At 40.8% G+C, this 24,178-nt stretch overlaps 1 protein-coding gene across 3 annotated transcripts; it reads left to right on the top strand.

The window, feature by feature from the left end:
• The first annotated feature begins 917 nt into the window (after positions 1-917).
• Positions 918-23,116, top strand: ppcs (phosphopantothenoylcysteine synthetase). 3 transcript variants are annotated; one of them, XM_039755822.1, is made up of 4 exons: positions 918-1,014; positions 6,676-7,240; positions 7,544-7,647; positions 22,667-23,116. In XM_039755822.1, the coding sequence occupies exons 2-4, from the start codon at positions 6,694-6,696 to the stop codon at positions 23,003-23,005; spliced, it is 990 nt and encodes a 329-aa protein (XP_039611756.1). In that variant the 5' UTR covers positions 918-1,014; positions 6,676-6,693; the 3' UTR covers positions 23,006-23,116. The 3 variants fall into 3 exon arrangements, with proteins under 3 accessions (XP_039611756.1, XP_039611757.1, XP_039611759.1); XM_039755823.1 differs by lacking the exon at positions 918-1,014 and adding an exon at positions 1,052-1,161; XM_039755825.1 differs by lacking the exons at positions 918-1,014; positions 7,544-7,647 and having other exon boundaries at positions 7,152-7,240.
• Positions 23,117-24,178: the final 1,062 nt, after the last annotated feature.

Raw genomic sequence — 24,178 nt, 5'->3', positions numbered from 1 at the left:
AATTTAAATAGAACTTGAACAAATACGATAGTTCATAATATCCACGCAGACTTGCACGTAAGAGCGGAGTTATCCGTTTTAACAAGCAGCGTATTGCACTGATCCGAAATAGCTGTGTGTGTATATATGTAGATATGTATGTATATGTATATATATGTTTATATATGTGTGTGTATGTATATGTATGTGTATATATGTAGATATATATGTATGTATATATGTGTATATGTATAGATATGACAACAACACTCATCACTCACAACAGTGACAAAACAATTACATTGACAATCATGTTACGTTATTTTCAAAATGTTTCCTTTTCTTTTTCATTGCTTCTTTAACACACTACTTCTCCGCTGCGAAGCACGGGTATTTTGCTGGTAATAATAATAATAATTATTATTTAATAATTGCCATTATTAGTGTATAAATGGATATAAATAATTGCATTTAAACGATTCGCCAAAATCTGTTGTATGTAAACGATTCTGTTTTAAACGTTATTGTTTTTTTATCAGAAAACCCGGTTTCCACGTCTACCTGCATTAGTTTAAATGGCACTTTTGCCACTCGCAGTATGGCGGACGCGTTGACGTATCGTGTCGTCTGGGCAACACAGTGAATGCGGTGTCTACCTATATATGTATATGTCTACAACTGCTGTGACGTATGTGCTGTGGCTCCGCCAGTGGATTTTATTGGCATTCTTCAAGCGGCATCGAACTCTTGGCTGTTATGATTTTTGTAAACTAGCAGATGTCACTTTTTTCGAAGCTTCGGATCTTTTTTCGGCATAATCAGAAAGAAGCTTTACGCGGCTTCGTCCGACTATCACTAAATACAAATGAAAATTAAAAGAATCTTTAACTTCAATTAAAACCTTTGCTGCACTACGGAACTGAAAGAGCTGCATGTTCGACACTCGAGGTCTGCTTTAAAGGGACGGACTTGACGGAAGTAGACAGCTGCTGACTTTCGGCGGCTGTTTCCGGGTTACGGACGCAGTCACCTGTGGTGAGTTTGGCTGGTTGAGTATTTGGCGAGTTCCTTTTGCCTAGGGTCTCCATGGAAATGTGAACGCGCTCCTTGGTATAGAAGCGAGCCGCGATGTCCTATTTCATGGTGGTCCATATCGTCAACATGCAAATGAAATTTGGCTTGGTAAACGCGTTGTGTACCTCGGAAGGCAATCTAAGTTATTTTATTAAGTCGATTGAATAGCATTTAAAGTTAAGTTTGTTTGCGAATATGTAGGTGTCAGTTAACTAAACAGGTGCAGACAGATCAAGTCAGCGTTCTATGAGCTCGGGGTAATCCAAGGCTGATCAGTGCCAGTGTTTATCAAGCGTTTTAATAAGTGGCTCAAAAATCTCGGAGTGAATCAAATTTGATCCTACTCTTAGTAGTGGGAGTGCATGCATTTTATCAGTTTTCCTAATTTAGGAAACTGTGCCCAACTTCACCAGGATTTAGGAGAATTTGTGAGCTGTTGTAACTGGTTAGGTGCTGCCCGAAGATGGAGATCAGCACGTACATCCAAAGAAAGGTTGAATGTGTTGGAATCGCTGGATAGCAATAAACTCATAAAAATGTTTCGATCCGATAGAGTTAGAATAATATTCGTTACAGATCGTGCACGTTATGTTATCGCTCCATCTACGCGGTGTACCCTTGTGCTTTGTTAACCGAAATGAAAGTGTAACGTTACGTGTAAAGTGCAGCTTCGCAATAGTGATGATTTGGGTAATACTAACTAAACATTTTTTCGAATTTTGCACCTAACTGTGAACGCTCTTGCAACACCTGACGTAAAACGCTGATTTGTAAGTTTCCACAGCACTTCACGTGAGGCAAAGTTAAGGCGAGCTGTGCGCACATAAAGATCAATTCCCGCAAGTCTGAATCGCAAGCTATATGAATGCACCAACACGCAGGTGCTCGTGAATTCAGACTGTAGTGTACTGTAGTAGCCCAAGATATTACACTGAGGATAAGCAAGGCAGGATATGGGATTGACCGCGAAATGTCACCTAGGGACGCGGAGCTTTGTAGTCCACGAATTCCTGGAACATCCGCTTTACTGTCTACAAACCCTGGAATGTTTAAGAAGGCAGGTGGAGACTCCTGGGTCATTGGATTAATTGAGCCACGTAGAAGATAAGAGGGGATCATCATGACCGGCACGGCACACCGCTCAGGATCACGATTAGGACCCTGGAAGAGTGAACGCAACTCCAGAAACAGCACAAGAATAGCTGTGGCTCGTTTTAGTAGTTTTTTCTTTATGAGGTGTTTTCCATGGCCATGACAGCAGGAAGGTGATTCATCTGAAAGCGCGGCTGTGTATAACCCATCCATTTTTCTAAACCTGCTTAATCCTGAGCAGGGTTGTGGGGAAATAGTAGCGTATCCCTGCAAGCAAAGGGTGCAAGGCAGGAACAATCCCTAGCATGCCTGTTATTTGGCTTTGCTCTCATTCAATGTGTGTCTTGATGTTTCTATCTTAATGCTCATAACATTAATATTCTTCATGTTATAGTAACAATTACATGCAGGTTAGCACAGTATTCTACCATATTATGTTTCCTCCTTCTGTTATTTTAAATATTATTATTATCTTTGTTCTGCAGCCTTAATGTTGTTATCAGGAAACTACAAAACGTCATGAGTTCCAGTTTGCAGCTCGGTGAAGTTCTCAAAAATGAACTCTCACGCCTAGCTGGGTGCAGGCGTAGAACACCTTGTAAATACTTGAGATCAGACAGTGCAGTTTCGAGGAGTAATTCTGAAACACTTGATAAATGCAGGTCCTGGTCTTAGCAGTATTTATGGAAACAACTAACTTTGGAGTTTAGCACTGTTGCAGTGTGCCTCAGAAGTGTGGACTAGCAGCGAATCAAAACTAAGACAAAGTGTTTTTTGCAGTGTGCTTCTTGGAGTTGGAGAAGGTGATCAAAGTCATGTACTAACTTAGTCCACCACGTGAGCAGCTTTAACGGACTTAGTACATGTGGTTGATGTTACAAAAGTAATTGAGCACGCATCAGGCAGACTATTAAGGACATGGAAAAGCACTTATATGCCAGTAAAAAAATAAGGAAACCAGATTTTGTATTTATATTTGAATGGTGATACTGAGTCAAGCATTTTTAACTGAATACCGTAGAAATGCTAAGTGAAGTTTGGAAATGTTTATATTATGTAATAAAAGAAATGGGGAAAATACAGATCAACATACATTTAACCTTTAATCTTCAGTAAAAAGACATAGAGTTGGTGTCCTTAGTTAAGAAATCACTCAGCTGCAAGTTTGGAAATTGCTTGTTGAAAGATGTTGCCAGTTTCTTCCATGCTGTACTCCAGTGAACTGTCATGGAGGTATCAAATCAGATTTTTTCACATCCAATTATAAACAGTGCAAATTGCACTGAAATGCGTAGCTTACAAAAGCTCCAGAAAACTATAAATATTATAAAAAGAAACAACAACCCCCCAAACACACATTAGTACTTCTGGCTTTGCTGGTGTCCTCCTGACCTGACATGAGATTTCTAACAATATGTACTCAATAGAGCTTGTGCACTACTGTGAAGTTTGTGCTGTGATGAGACCTTTATCAATATTGTTTCATAATGCTTTGGCGACTGTTGGATTAAATTGGTTATTAGGAAAATACACATAATGAATGGCACATATCAACTCTTCCGTTACTGGTTTATCTCCGTAATTGGGAAATGGGTTAAAGAGAGACAATAATGCTTCAGATATGATTCAACTAATGTGTACCTCATGACGTCATTACTTTTCACTAAAGAATTTCAGGGCCTTTTCATATGCTTGTAGTAAATAATGTTTACAATATTGACATTGGCACTCATTTTGATCAAATGTACCATAATGACTGCATATTTTTAATATGTTTAAATGAGGATGTACTTTTTTTCCTGTGTTCTGTCCCCTTAAATTGCAAAAAAAAATGTGTAGTGGAATGTTATTAACTGACAGTGGACAAAAAATTAATTGCTGGCCTGCTGCTGTTAATGGGCAATCAGGCAGTTGGCTAAGTAAACCAAAGGGAATCACACATATAGTAAATGTTATGACACATATGAAGAAAAATAAGTAAAGTCTGGAGTAACTAGCATACAACATAGTATTGAACAACATATGAAAAGTAGGGCATGCATGCTACATCATTTTTTTTAAGTGAAATTGTCCAAACATTTTGTCTCTCTGGACCACATTGTGATAGAAATTCACAGCCTCTAAAGTACTGCAGGTGAAGCAATGGCCGGTAAAGCTGAAATTCTCACCTACTCGGTTGTTGAGTGCAAATCAGGCTTTAAATCGCAAAAGTAAATAAACCCCAAGGAAACTGTCATCATTTTGAACATATTTGAACAGGCAAACAGATCATGACAGCAACAGTGCTTGCATATACTGTAAAGGTGATATACTTGGTCAAATGACACATAAAATTGAAATGCAGTATTAATTTTCATAATCTAACAAAAATGCAGATTTGTCATGTTAAAAAATAAGTATGTCCGTACATTAATCGCCATTTTAAATCTATAAAATTAGAATCGGGTGTTCCAGATTAGGTGCCAATGATTAGAACCTCCTTATAGAGTGTGCAGGTGGATGTCTTGTTTAAACTGCATATGTCACGGGTCTGGTGTTCTATTTGATAAAGACTTGTGTGGTATCATTGTGCCAAAATCAAAAGTGCTCTCTGAAGCCCTCGGAAAGAAGGCTGTGGATGCCTATGAGTCTTTAAAGGGATTTAAAAAGTTGAGCCAAATTATTTGAAATCAGTCATTCCACTTTAAGGAATAAAGTATTTCCAAGTGATGTCAATTTCAGACGACTGCTAATTTGTCCAGGACTGGCCTTCCCAGCAAATTCAGCCTAAGAACTGACCATTATATATATATATACAAAAAGAATTCTTCAAGAACCCCAAAATTTCCTTGCGGGATCTGGAGGTATCTCTTGCAAACGCTAATGTCAAAGTGCATGCATCTGAAATTGGAAAGCATAAACTTGACCAGCATGTGGGGTGTGCCAGTAGAAGCCTTTGTTGTTCAAAGTGAACCTTAGCGGAAGACTACAGTTTGCCAAAGACCAGGCTTTCTGGAACAATGAGCTCTGAACAGAAGAATCAAAGGTAGACAGTACCACAGTAACTGTAGACATGTCTGGCACAATCCGAAGACAGCATTTTGGGAGAAAAGCCTCATACCTCATGTGAGGCGTGGTGGTAAAGTATTCTGGTTTGGGGTTGCTTCGCTGTCTTAGGGCCCTTGGCAGCTTGCAATAATTGAGTCAACTATGCATTCTGCATCATATCAAAGTGTGTTTGAAGAGAATATGCAGCCATCTGTTCAGAAGTTCAGGATGAACCAGAATAGACATTACAATGCAACAATGATCAGAAGTTACTAGCAAATCCATCAAGAAATGGCTCAGAAAGTTTAAATGGAGGGTATTGGACTGGCATAATCAAAGCCCTGATTTGAATTCCATTGAAATGTTGTGGGGGGATTTGAAACAGGCAGAAAATACAAGAAAACCCATAGACATCTTGCAAGTAAAGAAATTTTACAGCGGTCAAAAGTTTCACTGTGTTGATGTCAGAGACTGGTGGGAAGTCATGCAAAACACCTACAAGAAGTCATTTCTACTAAAGCTGGGGATAATCCCAGTTTCTGAGGCCAAGGGTGGACTTACGTTTCCCCCTATAGACCTTTACTATTATCTATCGATATTTTTGTCGAATAAATGATTGAAAAGGCAAATTTCCCCTGTGTTTTTGTTCCAAGTATATCACCTGTCTCTGTAGGTACTGACTACATGAAGATCCACTGTTTGCCTGTGCAGATATGTTGAAAAAGGCGACACTTTCTATGGGGTGTAGATACTTTTCACATGACTACACATTGACCTGTAAGAAAAACAAGCTTCTTAGAATGCAGCCGAAGCCTTCTGAATTAGGCCTCTGTTTTATAAATGAATCAGTTAAGTCGCCTACAGGCAACTTGGCCTTCAGCATACTTAATAAGTTTCTTTTTATTAAGTTCAAAGCTTCCCTATAATGATGTAAGAATTTCTCTCCCTTAGATGGGTAGCATTTTAGTAAATAAACTGCACCCATGTAAACATTTGAAAGTCATGCTCTTTTTCTTGCCCCTGCCCCATACATTTCCCTTGTTTGCCATCCTAAAGTCGCTTTAAATGTCAACCTGTACCCCACGTGTTGTTAGAAAAAGTGTGTGCCTTACAGTGCAGCAGAATGCATCTTTTAAACAAGTGTACGTCTAGGAACTGATTAGTTTAGCGACTCTGCAGTTTCAGTGCTTGCGTTCTTCTTTCAATGGGAAATCCTCAGTCCATCCATCCACCTAACCTGTTTATCAAGTTGTCAGTTAAAGAAATGATATTATCATTCAAGCCTTGTTTCTGATTGTTTTTATAACTACAATCCACTTTACTTAACTTTACTCATTTTGTAACAGACCTGTCTTCTTTACTGTCACAACAACCTGCTAGGCAACAACTTAACTGACGGTTCCTTTATTTCATTAGCACTATGCCCAGTGTTTAAAGTTAGTCTTGAAGCCTGGCACAGTTTAAGGAATTAAGCTGATTAAAACCTTTTACCTTTTTCTGCAGCATGCTAGGAGGTAGACCATGGAGGATTCTGGGCTTCCATTATCACCAACAGTTGCGTTTGCAACTAACAGGATGGCTACAGAATTTGCTATCCCATCCCAGGTGGAATCTGCAGCCACAAAGATGTCAGAATTTGTGCAATTTCACAGTTCAGCAGGACGGAGAGTAGTTCTGGTGACTTCAGGGGGCACAAAAGTTCCATTGGAATCGAAGACAGTCAGATTCCTGGACAATTTTAGCAGTGGTCGTCGAGGAGCCTGCTCAGCAGAGTACTTCCTTGCCTCAGGTTATGCAGTGATTTTCCTTCACCGCCATCGCTCGCTGTATCCCTTTGTCAGGAAATATGCCGGAGTGAATCTTCTTGATGCCCTGCAGACCACATCAGAAGGCGGCTCTGTGACTGTCCGTGTGGAGGTTGACCAGAAAGCCTTACCCAACATCATCCATGTGCTGCACTGCTATCAGGCTGTGAAGAAGGACAGACTTTTGCTGTCTGTTGAGTTTAACACGCTTTCTGAGTACCTGCATCTGTTGAAAGCAGCAGCACAAACACTCAGCCCATTAGGTAAGAAAGTAGCACAATGTAGACTGAACTGCAGTTTATTTGTTTGTTGATTTTCATCTCCAGGTCATGGATCTTGGTACACATGTTCACATCTCGAAGTTGTACACAGAAATCCCCTTTCCTCTGTCTTATTATCTCTGCAGCTTCCAGTATAGAGAGTCCTATTTAAAGTGGGTACAGTTGTTGTGTGGCACGATTTCCAGGAAATCTTAAACTCATTCTCACTGTGCCACACTCTTTAGCAAGGTCACAAATCTTCTGAGTTGACTTCATGCTTTCTTTATTTTGTTTTAATGTTTTTAGGGTCCAAAGCCATGTTTTATCTTGCAGCAGCAGTGTCTGATTTCTACATTCCTGCATCTGAAATGCCTGAGCATAAAATACAGTCGTCTAATGGGCCTTTGCAGGTAAGCTAGTACATTGTAGGCAGTAGACTCCATTCCATATCTCACACACCTTAAAGCAGGAGCAGACAAGGATTTTTGCCCAACAATTACTTGTAAATGGAAGTTTTGTAATGGGAGTCAAAAAAAATAGCTATCAAGCTTAAGTTCTGATTCTGATTTTATGATACTAACCCTTTTGGCCCTGACATCCTATTACTAGTACATATATGCAGCCGTTTTTGTAATGCACAGGTACGTTTGCAGCCATTAGAGCCGAACATGCTACTATTGGTGCAGACTGGAGAGACTAGCATACAGTACACAAAACACAGAAGTGAAAATGGACACTTTCGGACTGTGCGCCCCACTTTCAATTGTATTTCCTCAAGAAGATTAAAGAATTTGGCAGCTATTGTATAATAACAGTGATACTGTTTTTTGATTTTTGAGCTTCCTAGACACCCCAAAGGTAGAATATCTCACAAAATAATTTTTCCCATAAAAACAGAAAATCCAGGGCCAAAAGGGTTAACAATGTTGAGAAAAGTTAATTAATAACATGCCATCAGTATGTATGTGTATGTGTAAAATTCAAATTGACATCTTAAAATCACAGTTGTCATCAGAACATGATGCTGTTTTTGGGTTATGTAGAGTTTCTGAATAACTACATCCTAAGCCAAGATCCTAAAATTTAGAACAAGCAGTTTCTCAGATATCCGCCCTGAATACAGAGACCTACGTACAATAATAACTTTTGAAAATAATTCAACTGTCCTTTTCAAACAAGCTGCACTGTGTTTGTTTTGGTGTAGCTTCAGGGTCCATTGTTTTTGGTTCAGTATTTCTCCCCATATCTTTCAAAAATGGTTTGATTTACATCCAGCGATAGCAACTTTTAGAATTGTTTAACTGGGGTTATTGCAGCCTGCTCCATTTATTTATGATGATAGATCTATTGATTTACAAAATTAGGGTTTTTGAGATATATAAATGTATTTAAATACATGTAGGGGCACACACATAACACTCAGACATACTCATGCCTACTCAAAGAAATTTATAAATGGAGGTGGATGACTGCTTTATTGCCCTACCAGTGTACATGCTTGAAGATGAAAAGAGAGTAGTGAACATACAAACGCACACAAACGCGCACCACAATAGATCTGTAAAGGCTGACTGATGTGCACAAAGATACTAAGCCACTTCATACCACTCTCCTTGTTTACTTCATTTGATTCAGTGTGTGCAGATTCAAATTCAATATTTCTAAAATTGTTCACTACATTCTATTTCTTGTTCATTTTACTCATCTGTACTAATAAAAGGCAAAGCCCTCACTGACTGATTGACTGGCTGACTGAGTGACTGACTCACTCACTCACTCACTCACTCACTGACTCATCACTAATTCTACAACTTCCCGTGTAGGAAGAAGGCTGAAATTTGGCAGGCTCATTCCTTAAAGCTTACTTACAAAAGTTGGGCAGGTTTCATTTTGAAATTCTACGTGCAACGTTCATAACTGGAACCTACTTTCTTCCATATACTGTAATAGCCTGCAGCTCGGTCGCCGTGTGAGGCGGTGTTGCGTCTCGCATCATCGCACCTCCCACGTAATTGAGTGCCTGTCCATATAAGGTAAATATTTGCGGGTGAAGGACTGTGCTTAGCATATTCATACAGTGCATCCGGAAAGTATTCGCAGCGCCTCACTTCTTCCACATTTTATGTTACAGCCTTATTCCAAAATGGATTAAATTCATTTTTTTGCTCAGAATTCTACACACAACACCCCATAATGACAACATGAAAAAAGTTTACTTGAGATTTTTGCAAATGTATTAATAATAAAAAAACTGTGAAAGCACATGTACATAAGTATTCACAGCCTTTGCCATAAAGCTCAAAACTGAGCTCAGGTGCATCCTGTTTCCCCTGATCATCCTTGAGATGTTTCTGCAGCTTAATTGGAATCCACCTATGGTAAATTCAGTTGATTGGACGTGATTTGGAAAGGCACACACCTGTCTATAGAAGGTCCCACAGTTGACAGATCATGTCAGAGCACAAACCAAGCATGAAGTCAAAGGAATTGTCTGTAGACCTCCGAGACAGGATTTTCTCGAGGCACAAATCTGGGGAAGGTTACAGAAAAATTTCTGCTGCTTTGAAGGTCCCAATGAGCACAGTGGCCTCCATCATCCGTAAGTGGAAGAAGTTCGAAACCACCAGGACTCTTCCTAGAGCTTGCCGGCCATCTAAACTGAGCGATTGGGGGAGAAGGGCCTTAGTCAGGGAAGTGACCAAGAACCCGATGGTCACTCTGTCAGAGCTCCAGAGGTCCTCTGTGGAGAGAGGGGAACCTTCCAGAAGGACAACCATCTCTGCAGCAATCTACCAATCAGGCCTGTATGGTAGAGTGGCCAGATGGAAGCCACTCCTTAGTAAAAGGCACATGGCAGCCCGCCTGGAGTTTGCCAAAAGGCACCTGAAGGACTCTCAGACCATGAGACACAAAATTCTCTAGTCTGATGAGACAAAGATTGAACTCTTTGGTGTGAATGCCAGGCGTCATGTTTGGAGAAAACCAGACACCGCTCATCACCAGGCCAATACCATCCCTACAGTGAAGCATGGTGGTGGCAGCATCATGCTGTGGGGATGTTTTTCAGCGGCAGGAACTGGGAGACTAGTCAGGATAAAGCGAAAGATGACTGCAGCAATGTACAGAGACACCCTGGATGAAAACCTGCTCCAGAGCGCTCTTGACCTCAGACTGGGGCGACGGTTCATCTTTCAGCAGGACAACGACCCTAAGCACACAGCCAAGATATCAAAGGAGTGGCTTCAGGACAATTCTGTGAATGTCCTCGAGTGGCCCAGCCAGAGCCCAGAATCCGATTGAACATCTCTGGAGAGATCTTAAAATGGCTGTGCACCGATGCTTCCCATCCAACCTGATGGAGCTTGAGAGGTGCTGCAAAGAGGAATGGGCGAAACTGGCTAAGGATTGGTGTGCCAAGCTTGTGGCATCATATTCAAAAAGACTTGAGGCTGTAATTGCAATTTATGGACACATGATTTCTCAGTTTTTTTATTTTTAATAAATTTGCAAAAACCTCAAGTAAACTTTTTTCACGTTGTCATTAAGGGGTGTTGTGTGTAGAATTCTGAGGAAAAAAAATGAATTTAATCCATTTTGGAATAAGGCTGTAACATAACAAAATGTAGAAAAAGTGATGCGCTGTGAATACTTTCCGGATGCACTGTAAGTGCAGCTACTGCGGAAACCCTCCCTCAGCGAAAGTGTGAGACAAACTTTTAAGTGCCGGGTCTGAGCTAAAATTAAATAAAGCTGTGGAGATCGCAAGATCTCACAAGATATTTGCGAGATACAAGTTTAATGAGAAGACGCAGGGTATAAAGCCTCAATGCTAAAGACCTGGCGAAGTTATGCCTTCTCTGCTGGCCTAAAAAAATATCTTAATCACAAACTTATGTTAATTATATTTTGTCCATGAATACTTATTAAATAATTCCAAATAGTCAGTCCGCTTCCTTTCATAGCTTTTCCAATGGTTGTGCTGCTTCCAGACATGTATTTTCGTATTAAATCATTTAACCAATCACATTTCAGCCATCATTTGTTGCCAGGCAGAGAGGCCTTCACAATCTGTTGTGCAGGCCCTCTAAAACAGAATAAATATCGATTAAACTGTTGCTTCAACCAATCAGATTTGAGTAGGTGTCAGTGGGGCCCTCTAGCAGGCGTACGGCAGCGTCACCATATTCAGACCCATTGATTGGATAGAAGCTGATATGAGGAACTATATGAGGCCACTGAACGCACCGCAGGCGCTCAGAGTGCAAGATCCTTGCACGCACTACCGCCAACTCCGTGGCAGGATTCTGGACAATATTATTTGTCAGACACAGACCAGATTTCAAGACCATGAAAAACTGATGTTTGTCACGCACCTCGACCCCCAGAAGTTTCGGAATACAAGATAAATTTCCCACATGCAGCCTTCTCCACTTTAACACAAGAGCCACGGAGCGGTTTTTGATCTGTCTCGGCTAAAAACAGAACTGACTGTAATGTATGCCATGGATGATTTTGCAGGAAAATCTCCCACTGATCTCCTTGACTTCCTTCATCAGAAAAATCTGAATGAGAGCATGGGGCAGCTGTTGACATTGGTATATTTGGCGGTGAGCATTCCCATGTACACTGCTTCTGTCAAGCGGACATTTTCAGCCCTAAAGCCAATTAAAACTTATGCCAGAAATATGACAGGGCAGGTTTGACTTTCAGCATTAGCTTCGATGGCGATCGAAAGGGACTTTTTGATGGAACTGAAGCGCACGGATAATCTGTACGACTGAGTAATTGAACTGTTTTTGAGGAAAGAGAGGAGGATGGATTTTGTTTACAAATAATCCGAATTTTTGGTAAGTAAAATGTTGCGATTTTCTTAAATAATATTGCAAGTTTATGAGTTGTTATTGATGTTTTTTATGTGTGTCGCGGCTGTAGCTGCAGTAGAAAGGAACTTGTTCATCCCTGGTTTGTCTATTCAATAAAGGCATTTATTGTGGCTACAGGAGTTATCTATCTGCGATTCAGCGGCTCTTTATACTGTTTTTCTGCATATTAAGATGGTTTTTATAACCACAAATTAGTTTTTGAGGGACAGGTTGATTCAGATGGAGCACTACTGAAGGCCTAGGTGTGAGATGCACGGTCCGCCACTGGACCAGATGATACGTAAATTTGATGAACATTACAACCCGAAAATAAACAAAACTGTGGAGAGGTTCAGATTATACTTCTCCCAGTGCGTCTCTCTAAATCCTCCATGCCGGAACATTATTATAAGGCTTAACAATCTTGTTGTTACACCTTCTACGTGCACCAAACCGTTCTTATTACGTAGTCTTCCTTGCTTTACCGCTGGCTGTTTCTTTCCATTCACCTTCCTAGCTCTTTATTTAAACAGTTTTCCTTCTCACTTTTCCGCTTCTTCGCTGTCTTCTCCCTTTTCATTTAAAATACGTGCCTCCTTCCTTTTCACAGTCAGCTCCCCTTGCGTCACACCATGGTACGTTTAGCACAAGTTAATACCGGGAATGCCTGTTAAACATCTTACATTCACGAGTAGCGATTTGCGTAGTGAACACTTTGATGAATGAAACCTGTTATCTTTACAACGGTTGACAAACACGGAATGTAACTTGAACACAACACGTCCTCCAAATACGAACCTGATTGAAAGAAATAATGATAATCAAATCCTTGATGACAGCAACACTCATAACAGTCACAAAACAATTACATTGACAATCAGGTTATGTTATTTTTAAAATGTTTTCTTTTCTTTTTCATAACTTCTTTAACACACTATTTTTCCGCTGCAAAGCGCGGGTATTTTGCTAGTAATAAATAATACAGAAGTTAATATACATACATTATTGTATAATTTTGCACAGCACAATCAGTTGTATTGTATTGTATAATCTTTTGTTGATGTGATTTCCTGCAGTAAATTTTCACGAAAATACTGCATGGCCCATTCCATACCAATGTTTTAAAAATTGCTGCTTAAACTCACTCGCATAGGTTGTACTGTACAATAGATTAGTAAAATCCAAAGGGTGTTCCAGAATTTTACAAGAAATTATTATATTCAGATGACCAACTTCTACCATTGCCTGTTGTTGTCTATCAATTTCATCACAATCTACTCATCTTTTCTTAAACATTTTTTCATTTCACCATAATAGTTAATAAAAATTGAATAAAAAGATGTAAATAAATAAATAAAAACCAAGCCCCCATGTAGCAGCCACTAAAAATAAAGTAGAACTGTGCATAGAAGCTCCTTTCATCCCACTCCAGCACTGACTTTTGTCTAGATACAGAGGTGTGCAAAAATATTCAGTCCACTTGAAAATTGTCATAATTTTCTGCATGACAAAAGATTGGTACACACATTTATCCATTCAGTATTTGGATGGATGTGAACTCTTATGCTGTAAAAATACATTTCCTAAGTGAAAACTTTTTGCATAAGTATTTAAGCCTCAGTGCTTTGGAAGCTCCAGGTTTACACCAATGACAAATTAATCACAGTCATTAGGCCATAATTAAACATAATTATCTACTACTCATGAGTCCTTTATTATCTCTCTGGATATAAAAAGAACCCTTTGCAAGGGTCATAGTCTTTGTTGGACAATCACTGCAAAAATGAGGACAAAGGAGTATTGTGCTGATGTGAGAAACCAAGTCATTGAAATGCACAAGGCAGGAAATGGCTACAAAACATATTGAAGAGTCTGAATGTTAAGCACTGTTGGATCCATCATCAGAAAGTGAAAAGTTCATCACAGTACCCAGACTCTTACTAGAAAATGCTGTTCCTCTAAACTAAACATCAGAACAAGATGTCAACTGGCGAGGCTGCTAAAAATCCAACTGTAACTCTAAGAAATCTGCAGTGCTCTCTGCATGGGTCCACAATTTCAGGATCTCTCTAAAACAGGCCTGTATGGTAGGGTAACAAGAAAGAAGCCTTTCCTCAAGGCGGTCCACAGAAAAAGCTTGTATGTCATTTGCTACAAAGCATGAGAAAGACCCAGTGAAGATGTGGGAGAAGATTTTCTGGTCAGATGAGACCAAAATAGAACTTTTTAGCCAGACTTCAAAGAGGTATGTGTGGCATAAAACTAACATTGCCCATGCCTTAAAAATGCCATATCTGCAGTGAAATATAGTACTGGCAGCATCATGCTATGGGCTGCTTTTCGTGTGCTGGGACTGGGAATCTTACTTAAGTTGATGGGACAATGGATGGACACGCATGCCACACAATGTTTCAGGAGAACTTGTTCCAGTCTGCTATGAACCTATGGCTCGGGAGAAGATTCATCTTTCAAACTAACATTGACCCCAAAAATAAGGCCAAAGCAACACTGTAATGGCTCAGAAAGAGAGGGGTGAATGTTTTGGAATGGCCAAGTCAAAGCCCTGCTCTTTAACTCTATTGAGAATCTGTGGCACAACTTTAAAAACTGTAGTACAGAGGCTTCATTCCACTAACCTAGAGGATCTCTATAAATTCTGCCAAGAAGAGTGGGGAAGATTCACCCCTGAACAATGTGCAGAACTGTTAAATACTTACCCTAAAAGAATGAAGCCTGTTATTGTAGAAAAGGGGTTCTCAACAAAGTATTAATGTGTACAAACACTACCTTTTGAATTTCTCTTCTACAGTTAAATACAGAAAATCATTTGATTAAGGGAATGTATTTGTACAGTGCAAGAGTTCACATTAAAATACTGAATGGATAAATGTGTACAAATCTTTTGCCATGTAGAAAATTATGATGACTTTCAAGGGGATTGAATAGTTTTACGTGCCACTGTAATTTACAGTGCTGGGATTAGAGGGGTGGATTTCAAGCTTTGCTGTCCATTGTACCCTTTCATTTGTTCTGCTACTAGGTATAGTGGAGCAGTTGGAATGAGATGAAGACAAGAATTTATAGAAACAAACTGTGTATACAATCAGAGCCCTTCTGTCCAGTGATGAAAATTGACGTGTTTGTGGGATTAATTTTTCAGATCCCAGTCGTCAGTGGGAGTCTAATAGTATTGTTGAAGAATGTCAATAGGGTCCATCCTCACTGCCTCAAGAATGTAAAGCATTTAAAGCATGAAGGCAGCCCTGAGTATCACTGGCATCCAGCTGCCATCACTTCAGGATGGTTACAGCATCTGCTGCCTTAGAAAGGTTAATGGGATCATTGAAGACCTCAGCCATCCTGCACATTTGCTTTTCTCACCCTTTCTACATGGCATACTTCAAACCACTGGGACTCACACCAGTAGATTCAGAAACAGTTACAACGCACAGGTCATAATACATGGTGCATGCCAAGTGTACATTCTATTTATTTATTGTGTTTTTGACAATCATTCAAAAGTTTCATTGTACCGAGTACCCATGACAATAAATTTGACTTGAGGCTTTATAAATACACTAAAATCTATACTAATAAAAGGCAAAGCCCTCACTGACTGACTGACTCACTCACTCACTCACTCACTAATTCTCCAACTTCCCGTGTAGGTAGAAGGCTGAAATTTGGCATGCTCATTCCTTACAGCTTACTTACAAAAGTTAGGTACGTTTCATTTCGAAATTCTACGCATAACGGTCATAACTGGAACCTACTTTCATCCATATATACGGCTGTAGCCTGCAGCTCGGTCGCCGTGTGAGACGGAGTTGCATCCCGCATCATCACGCCTCCCACGTAATTGAGTGCCTGCCCATATAAGGCTGTCCGTCAGCAGCTATCCAATAGACACGCTGCCGCGAAATATTCGCAGGTGAAGGACTGTTCTTATGCAAACGAAGATGAGATGGTCAGGCACAAACTCAGTGAAAGTGCGAAAAACGTTTAAGTGCCGGGTCTTAGCTAACATTAAATAAAGCCGTGGACATCACAAGATCGCACGACATAGCACAAACACAGCAGAGAACCTTCGCTGCATGTACTCCGAGCGGCTCACGTGAACTGACTTTGCAGGACTGGGAAAGGTAAACCCATACATGCAGTGTGTGATGTAACAACCCTCTGTAGCTGAACAAGCATTTGTAGACATATCACTAGGAAAGCAAGGTATAAAGCTTAAGTTAAAATCAAGTTCATAGACACGCTGCCGCTAAATATTCGCAGGCAAATCCACAACTTAATACCGGGAATTCCTGTTAAACATCTTAGATTCACGAGTACCGATTTGGGTAGCGATCACTTCGATGAATGAAACCTGTTCAAAAAACGCATTACACAATTGAGAAGGCAGCAAAAGAATATGAAACGAGTGATGCATACAAGCATATTCATAAGTGCAGCTACTGCGGAAACAAAGCACGGTGTAAACCTTAAGTTTAAATTAAGTTCATAGACAGGCTGCCGCTGGCATTTGACATGCCTACGATAAATATGATATTCGCGAGATACAAGTTTAATGAGAAGACGCAGGGTATAAACGAGACTTTTGATCACTTTGTAGCAGAGTTAAAATTGCTGTAACGGAGTTAAAATTGCTGGTGAAGGACTGTGCTTATGCAAATGAATAGGAAGCAGCTAGGAATTTAAAGCTTAACTTTAAATTAGGTTCATAGACAGGCTGCCGCTGGCATTTGTCATGCCTAAGACGAATACGATATTTGCAATATACAGTAGATCGCACGAGATAGCACAAGCACAGCTGAGAAGCTTCGATGCATGTACTCCGAGCGGCTCACGTGAACTGACTTTGTTCTGTCTTTAACTACTGTGAAATAAACAGACATAAACTGGAAGCGTGAGTCTGTGCCTGTTAATAATCTCGAGAGAGAAACATGGTGGCAGCGTAGGTGACGGAACTGCACCGAAAGTCACGCCAGTTTGCTGTTAAAAGTTCAGGACGTGGAGACACTAACATGAAAGGAAAATGGAGGATCTGAGACCGCCGCTGACATTAAGCCTCGATGCTAAAGACCTGGCGAAGTCATGGAGAACGTGGAAGGAGGAGTTCAGATTATTCACAGAACTTGCAATGGCAGAGGAAAACACTAAGGTCAGATTATTCCGTTATCTTATTGGAGAGAGCGGCAGAGAATTGTGTCAGGTGCTGACCGGTGATGTAAGACCTGATGAGTTAACCATGAGCTTGATGATACGTAAATTTGATGAACAGTACAGCCCGAAAATAAACGAAACTATAGAGAGGTACAGATTTTTTTCAAGAAATCAGGCAAGGAGAGAAAATATAGACGACTACATCATAGATCTGAGAGTGTTAGCAGGCACATGCAATTTCAGGGAGATTAAAAGTTCCCTTATATGTGACTGAATTGTGTGCGGAACCAGTGATGCAAGTTTAGAGAAGTGCATACAAATATGCAGAGCCACAGAACTGTTGAAGGAGAACAGCAGAACAGTCACACGGGCTTCCCTATTCTATACTTCTCCCGATGCGTCTCTCTAAACCCTCCGTGCAGGAACATTCTCATAAGGCTTAACAATCCTATTGTTACACCTTCTACATGCACCCAACCGTCTTTATTACGGAGTCTTCCTTGCTTTACCGATGGCTGCTTCTTCCCATTCACCTTCCCAGCTCTTTATTTAAACAGTTTTCCTTCTCACTTTTCCACTCCTTCGCTGTCTTCTCCCTTTTCGTTCAAAATACGCGCCTCCTTGTCTTTAGCGATTTGGGTAGTGAACACTTTGATGAATGAAACCTGTTATCTTTACAATGGTTGACAAACACGGAATGTAACTTGAACACAACACGTCCTCCAAATTCGAACCTGATTGAAAGAAATAATGATAATCAAATCCTTGATTACAGCAACACTCATAACAGTCACAAAACAATTACACTGACAATCATGTTATGTTATTTTTAAAATGTTTTCTTTTTCATAACTTCTTTAACACACTACTTTTCCGCTGCAAAGCGCGGGTATTTTGCTAGTATATAATAATAATCTCTCTCTCTCTCTCTGTCTCTCTCAGATAGATATATATATATAGATATATATATATATAAAATCCAACGTCTGTATGTCTGTCCATTTTTCACGAGAGAGCTACTTAATTACTTTATATCGGGTTTTTTTCTATAATTTGCTTAAACATTCCGGTTGATTTTGTTACTTCCCTCATTGCGCTATGTATCATAGTTGGCTTGCGGTACCGATTTATTTGTGTGAATCTGAAAGACGCTTGGTGGGGCTCTCCTCACTCATGCGCCAGCCTCAAGACGTTCCTTACCTCTGCTTAGTTAGTGAACGAGAGAACTACAGGGTGCGCACAAAGTCCATATACCCCTATCTTTTGGAGGATTTTGAAAGCTAAAGGTTACCTCTTAGGAATCCAAAACATCTGTATGGGTCCCTCCATGATCTCTGCATAGCCGAATGCGCCGCCAGGTTCTCCTGCTCATGTTCTGCAACATTTGTGGGGTGACTTTCTGGAACGCTGCGCGAACCTCATGTTTCAGTTCATCGTTCGGTGAATAATGACGCTTCCGCACGTCTTCTTTGATAAATCTTTGATTATCTGGAGTTGTGAGATCAGGGCTTCTCGGAGGCCACGGAAGAGGAGCAGGATTGTTGTTTGATCCTCGTCCGATCCAACGATTCCCAAAAACTTCATTGAGGCGAACACGCACGATGATTTCGAAATGAGTAGGTGCCCCGTCTTGTTGAAACCAAACACTGTCAAGGACGCCCTGGTTTCTCAGTTGTGGGATGAGCCAGCCATTCAGCATTTCCAGATAACTGATTTGGTTAACAGGACCATCAAAAAAATAAGGGCCAAACAAATGCTGTGCAGTCATTCTGGCTCAGATCATCACGTGTGGTGGGTTATGCTCAATTTCTTCAAAGAAATGTGGATTTTCTTTTCCCCAGAAGAACACTTTTCGATAGCGGGAGCTGCGATAAATCGTGCACTCATCAGAGAACATAACCTTTTCCTTCTCAGCATTTGTTGGAAATTGATGTCTGGCCAAGTTGGCATCGGATAACTCGTTAACGTGCAATTAACGCAGACATTTCATTTGCAAGTCCTTTTTGATGTGTTTTCGCATTGTCGGTTCCGCAATTCCCAACTCAGCAGCACATTTACGAGTGGATTTCATTGGGGATTATTGGACAGACTCTGTCACATCTTCACACGTTTCATGCATTGTGGATGGTCTTCCACTTCGCGGCGCATTTCGGACGCTGCCCTTTGCAACTGCACTGCAACAATGTCCTCTTTGTCAGCGATGCCTTCCCAAAACGCACAACAAAGTGATTCATGACATTTTTGATCGATTTCCCAGTAACAGGTCGCTCATGAACCCACACAATGGCCACCATACGCTCCTCGATTGTGAAAACACTTGTCACCCATCGCTACTTCTTGAGCGGCAGCAGGTGACAGCACCAGACAGGATTTCGGAAACCCACCTCGAAATACCGGGAAGACTTGTTCTGATGTCCACAGGAACCAAATGGTCATGGTTATTCCTGTAAATGCTCCTAAAGATAGGGGTTACAGTAATCCCTCCTTGATCGCGGGGGTTGCGTTCCAGAACCCCCCACGATAGATGAAAATCCGTGAAGTAGAAACCATATGTTTGTATGGTTATTTTTATATATTTTAAGCCCTTATAAACTCTCCCACACTGTTAACATTATTAGAGCCCTCTAGACATGAAATAACACCCTTTAGTCAAAAGTTTAAACTGTGCTCCATGACAAGACAGAGATGACAGTTCTTTCTCACAATTAAAAGAATGCAAACATATCTTCTCTTCAAAGGAGCGCCGTCAGGAGCAGAGAATTTCAGAGAGAGAGAAAGAGCGCGTGATAGAAAAGCAAGCAATCAAAAAATCAATACGTGCAGTTGCACACCGTGATAAAGCAGCCGCAACAGAAGGGAGCAATGTGAAGGTAGTCTTACAGCATTTTTAGAGTAGCGTCCGTATCTTCTAGGCAAACAGCCTCTGTGCAAACAGCCCCTCTGCTCACACCCCCTCCGTCAGGAGCAGAGAACGTCAGTGAGAGTGAGAGAGTCCGAGAAAAGCAAACAATCAAGCACCGCTCGGGAAGCACATCGCATATCATTGAGGAGTTTTATTTAATACGTAATACATGCTCTGATTGGGTAGCTTCTAAGCCATCTGCCAATAGCGTCCCTTGTATGGAATCAACTGGGCAAACAAACTGAGGAAGCATGTACCATAAATTAAAAGACCCATTGTCCGCAGAAATCCGCGAACCAGCGAAAAATCCGTGATATACTGTATATTTAGATATGCTTACATTTAAAATCCGCGATGGAGTGAAGCCGCGAAAGTCGAAGCACGATATAGCGAGGGATCACTGTATACGAACTTTGTGCGCACCCCGTTCTTAACGGATTTAGATCTGTTTTTTTTTCTATAATTTGCTTGAACATTCCGGTTGATTTTGTGACTTCGCGCTAATACGAGACAGAGGCTGAGGGGAGGGAGAAGCGTGACGTCAGGAGTGGGGAGCCAGGCAGGGCCCTCCTCACGATCCGGCTAGTATATAATAATATATAACGGATAATAGAGTCATTTTAAAATAGTTGCTCTCCGTGTGTTTTCTGTGCCTCTCCTCTGTATTTGTGTGTCTGAACCCCTTTTCACCGGCGCTCCCTTTCTCAAGCCTGCTTCTCAGACTTTGTCATTACTAATAAGGCAACTTCCTTGCCTCTTGTCGGGTTTTATGCTTTCTATCTTTGAAAGTGGCGGTCTCGGCATGCACCTTTACTCCTCCTCCTCCTCCTCCATCTTGCACTCAAAACTTTGTCTTTTGTCACGTCACCAAAGTCAAACTGACCAATCAGGTTGCTCCGAGAAACTGGACACGCAGACCTCAGTGTTTTATTACATAGCAAATGTTATTAACATCACTAGGTGAGTTATATTGTAAAAAATATCAAGCTAATTGTGGGATTTCAAAAGATTTAGTGATTCTTATTAGCATTACTTACCAAAAAGAAAAGCTTTTTATATTGGTAAATAGGAAGGAGAGATGTTTAGCTACATTGAGGGTAGAAAGTTATGTTAAAATCAAGACGCTAGCCAGCATAAGTAGATTGAAGGGCACATGTGGAGCAAAGTTCTACTGTCACCAAATGAACACTGCTGGAAGATGAGCTTATCGAACACTGCTTATGAAAGACTGAAAGAGTCAGCGGACACCTAAAGAAGTATTTGTAGATGGTTGTGGTTGTTGGAACAGACCTCTGAAAGACCCCCTAAATGTTTGCTCGTAGTAATAACAGTATACATCAATGTCTCTTCATCTCTAGCTTTAATCAGAATGTGACCCCTTGAGTTTAAAGTTTAAAACAGATTAAGCAAGGTCCAACGTAGAATCATCACCTCAACTATTTAAAAGACGTTCAGCTTTAAGGATGTTTCAGTTCAAAGGAATAACGAAACAACTAAACTAAGAATCAATTTCACAGAGAGACCGTTTAGGAGATGCAGTAGCAACTGTGCCTACCCTGCCGAAGGAAAACATCACTGTGGGCCATGGGGATAGGTGACTTACCAGAAACAAAACGCAAGCAGTATGCGAGATTTGGGATCACATTCACCAGATGGGTATAGCTGTGGTGCAGACTCTTTCACTTATTCTTATGTCTTATCAGTAAATATAAAAGGTCATGGGCCAATAAAGATGCTAGCATGACATGTCCATGTCTTTCTTATCCCAGCCCATAAGAAGTTCTTAGATGAATTGGCATATGTTTCCATAGTTTTGGGTTTTTTTTTACTACGAGGAGTCAAGCTAAAGTTAGAAAATGACATTTATTAGAAAACGGAATGAACCTTAACACAACTGATTAGGTCATTTCTCAATGTAGTTTCCACCCTTCTCAGTGCCTGGAAGTGCCTGGATTCCTGCAGAATAGAAGGTTTTGTCTTGTCCTCACCACCGCTCATGCACCCAAGTTATTATTCGCCAGATTTGGCACTGTGTGATTTCCAACTTTTTGGAATTCTAACCAGCTGGGTGGTCATCGATTCAAGACAGATGACGATGTGAAGAAAGCAGTGCAAGAGTGGTGACAAGGACAAGACAAAACCTTCTATTTTGCTGGAATTCAGGCACTGAGAATGGTGGAGACTACATTGAGAAAAGACATCATCAGTTGTGTGAAGGGTCATTCTGCTTTCTAACAAATCCCATTTTCTATCTTTAGCTAGACTCCTCCTCGTACAAACATCCTCCTGGGCTTATAAACCTTTTTTATCTTCTTCATTGGCCTATGAATCCATGTAATAGTTTGGATTTCTCTTTTAAACTTTTTCCAGGAAGAGATTGTGAAAAAACGACTGTGTTACTTGAAGCAGTTGTTATAGGAGTAGCTTTTTTACCGAAGGTACAACAGTTCTTGTTGATTCAAGCTTGTTTGTGGGTTTGCTTTCTTTTATGTGCAGATTACAATGAAGATGGTCCCCAAGATGCTGTCTCCCCTCGTGAAGGAATGGGCACCACAAGCATTTGTCATTTCCTTTAAACTTGAAACAGACCCCTCTATCCTCGTGGACCGAGCACGCAAAGCCTTGGATACTTACCGTCATCAGGTTGTAGTGGCCAATGTCCTGGACACGCGGCGAGGTTGTGTGGTGATTGTGACGAAGGACTCCCAGACTGAAATGGTGCTTTCCGATGAAGAGATTCTGAAGGAGGTGGAGATTGAAGAAAAGATAGTATGCAACTTATCCGCAGCCCACAGCAACTTTATAGAGCAGCAGAGGATTATGACAGACCAGTGAAGTCAAAGGTTTCTGAGCTGCAGCAGCCTATTTAAGTGGCCACAAGATGATGAATACAAAGATGTATTATAAAATCAAAATATGGAAATAAAGCTGATCATGAGCAATCAACCTTATCCTTATCCATCTTCTGCTAACCAAGAAGGACCATAGACAATAGTAATATGGTGCCTGCTATTTTATTCAGTACATCGAGGGATAGTATCATACACTCACTGGCCGCTATATTAGGTACACCTGTTCAACTGCTTATTAATGCAAATATATGTATAATCAGCCAATCACATGGCAGTAACTCATCGCATTTCGACTTGTAACCATTGTCAAGACAACCTGCTGATGTTCAAATCGAGCATCAGAATGGGGAAGTAAAGTGATTGGAGCGACCTTGAACATGGCATGGTGGTTGGTGCCAGAAAGGCTAGTCTGATTATTTCAGAAACTGCTGATATACTGGAATTTTCATGTACAGCATCTCTAGTGTTTACAGAGAATGGTCCAAAAAATGGAAAAATAACCAGTTAGCAGCAGTGTCTGAGCGAAGATACCTTGTTGGTGTCAGAAGTCAAGAGGAGAATGGCCAGGCTGGTTCAAGCTGACAGAAAGGCAACAGTAGCCCAAATAACCACTCATTAAAACTGAGAATAGCATCTCTGAATGCACAAGATGTCAAACCTTGAAGCAGATGGACTACAGCAGTAGGATACCACACTGGGTGCCACTCCTGCAGCTGCCAACTGAGACTAAATTCACATAGGCTCACCAAAATTGGACAACAGGAGACTGAAAAAACGTTGCCTGGTGTGATGAGTCGCGATTTCTGCTGCACCAATTGGAGGGTAGGGTAAAATCTGGCCTCCACAACCTGAAAGTAAGGATCGATCCTGCCTGGTATCAGTGGTTCATTCTGCTGATGGTGGTGGTGGTGGTGTAATGAGGTGGGGAGTATATTCTTGGCACACTTTGGGCCCCTTAGTACCAATTGAGCATTGTTTAACTGCCACAGCTTACGCGAGTATTGTTGCTGACCACTTCCATCCCTTTATGACCACAGTGTACCCATGCCATGTTGTAAAGCTCAAATCATCTCAAACTGGTTTCATAAAAAGTCCAAGTCTTCCACAGTCCAATAAAGCACCTTTGGGATGTGGTGGAACAGAAGATTGGCATCAT

The sequence above is a fragment of the Polypterus senegalus genome, chromosome 6 (assembly GCF_016835505.1).
Source record: "Polypterus senegalus isolate Bchr_013 chromosome 6, ASM1683550v1, whole genome shotgun sequence".
Taxonomy (NCBI): domain Eukaryota; kingdom Metazoa; phylum Chordata; class Cladistia; order Polypteriformes; family Polypteridae; genus Polypterus; species Polypterus senegalus.
The sequence above is the reverse complement of the archived record's forward strand: the minus strand, read 5'-3'. Positions and strand labels throughout refer to the sequence as shown.

Coding starts and splice junctions, on each gene's coding strand:
- ppcs (XM_039755822.1), top strand. CDS start 6,694: ATGGAGGATTCTGGGCTTCCATTATCACCAACAGTTGCGTTTGCAACT. Junction 7,241..7,543: donor ACAAACACTCAGCCCATTAG/GTAAGAAAGTAG, acceptor TAATGTTTTTAG/GGTCCAAAGCCATGTTTTAT. Junction 7,648..22,666: donor CGTCTAATGGGCCTTTGCAG/GTAAGCTAGTAC, acceptor TTTTATGTGCAG/ATTACAATGAAGATGGTCCC.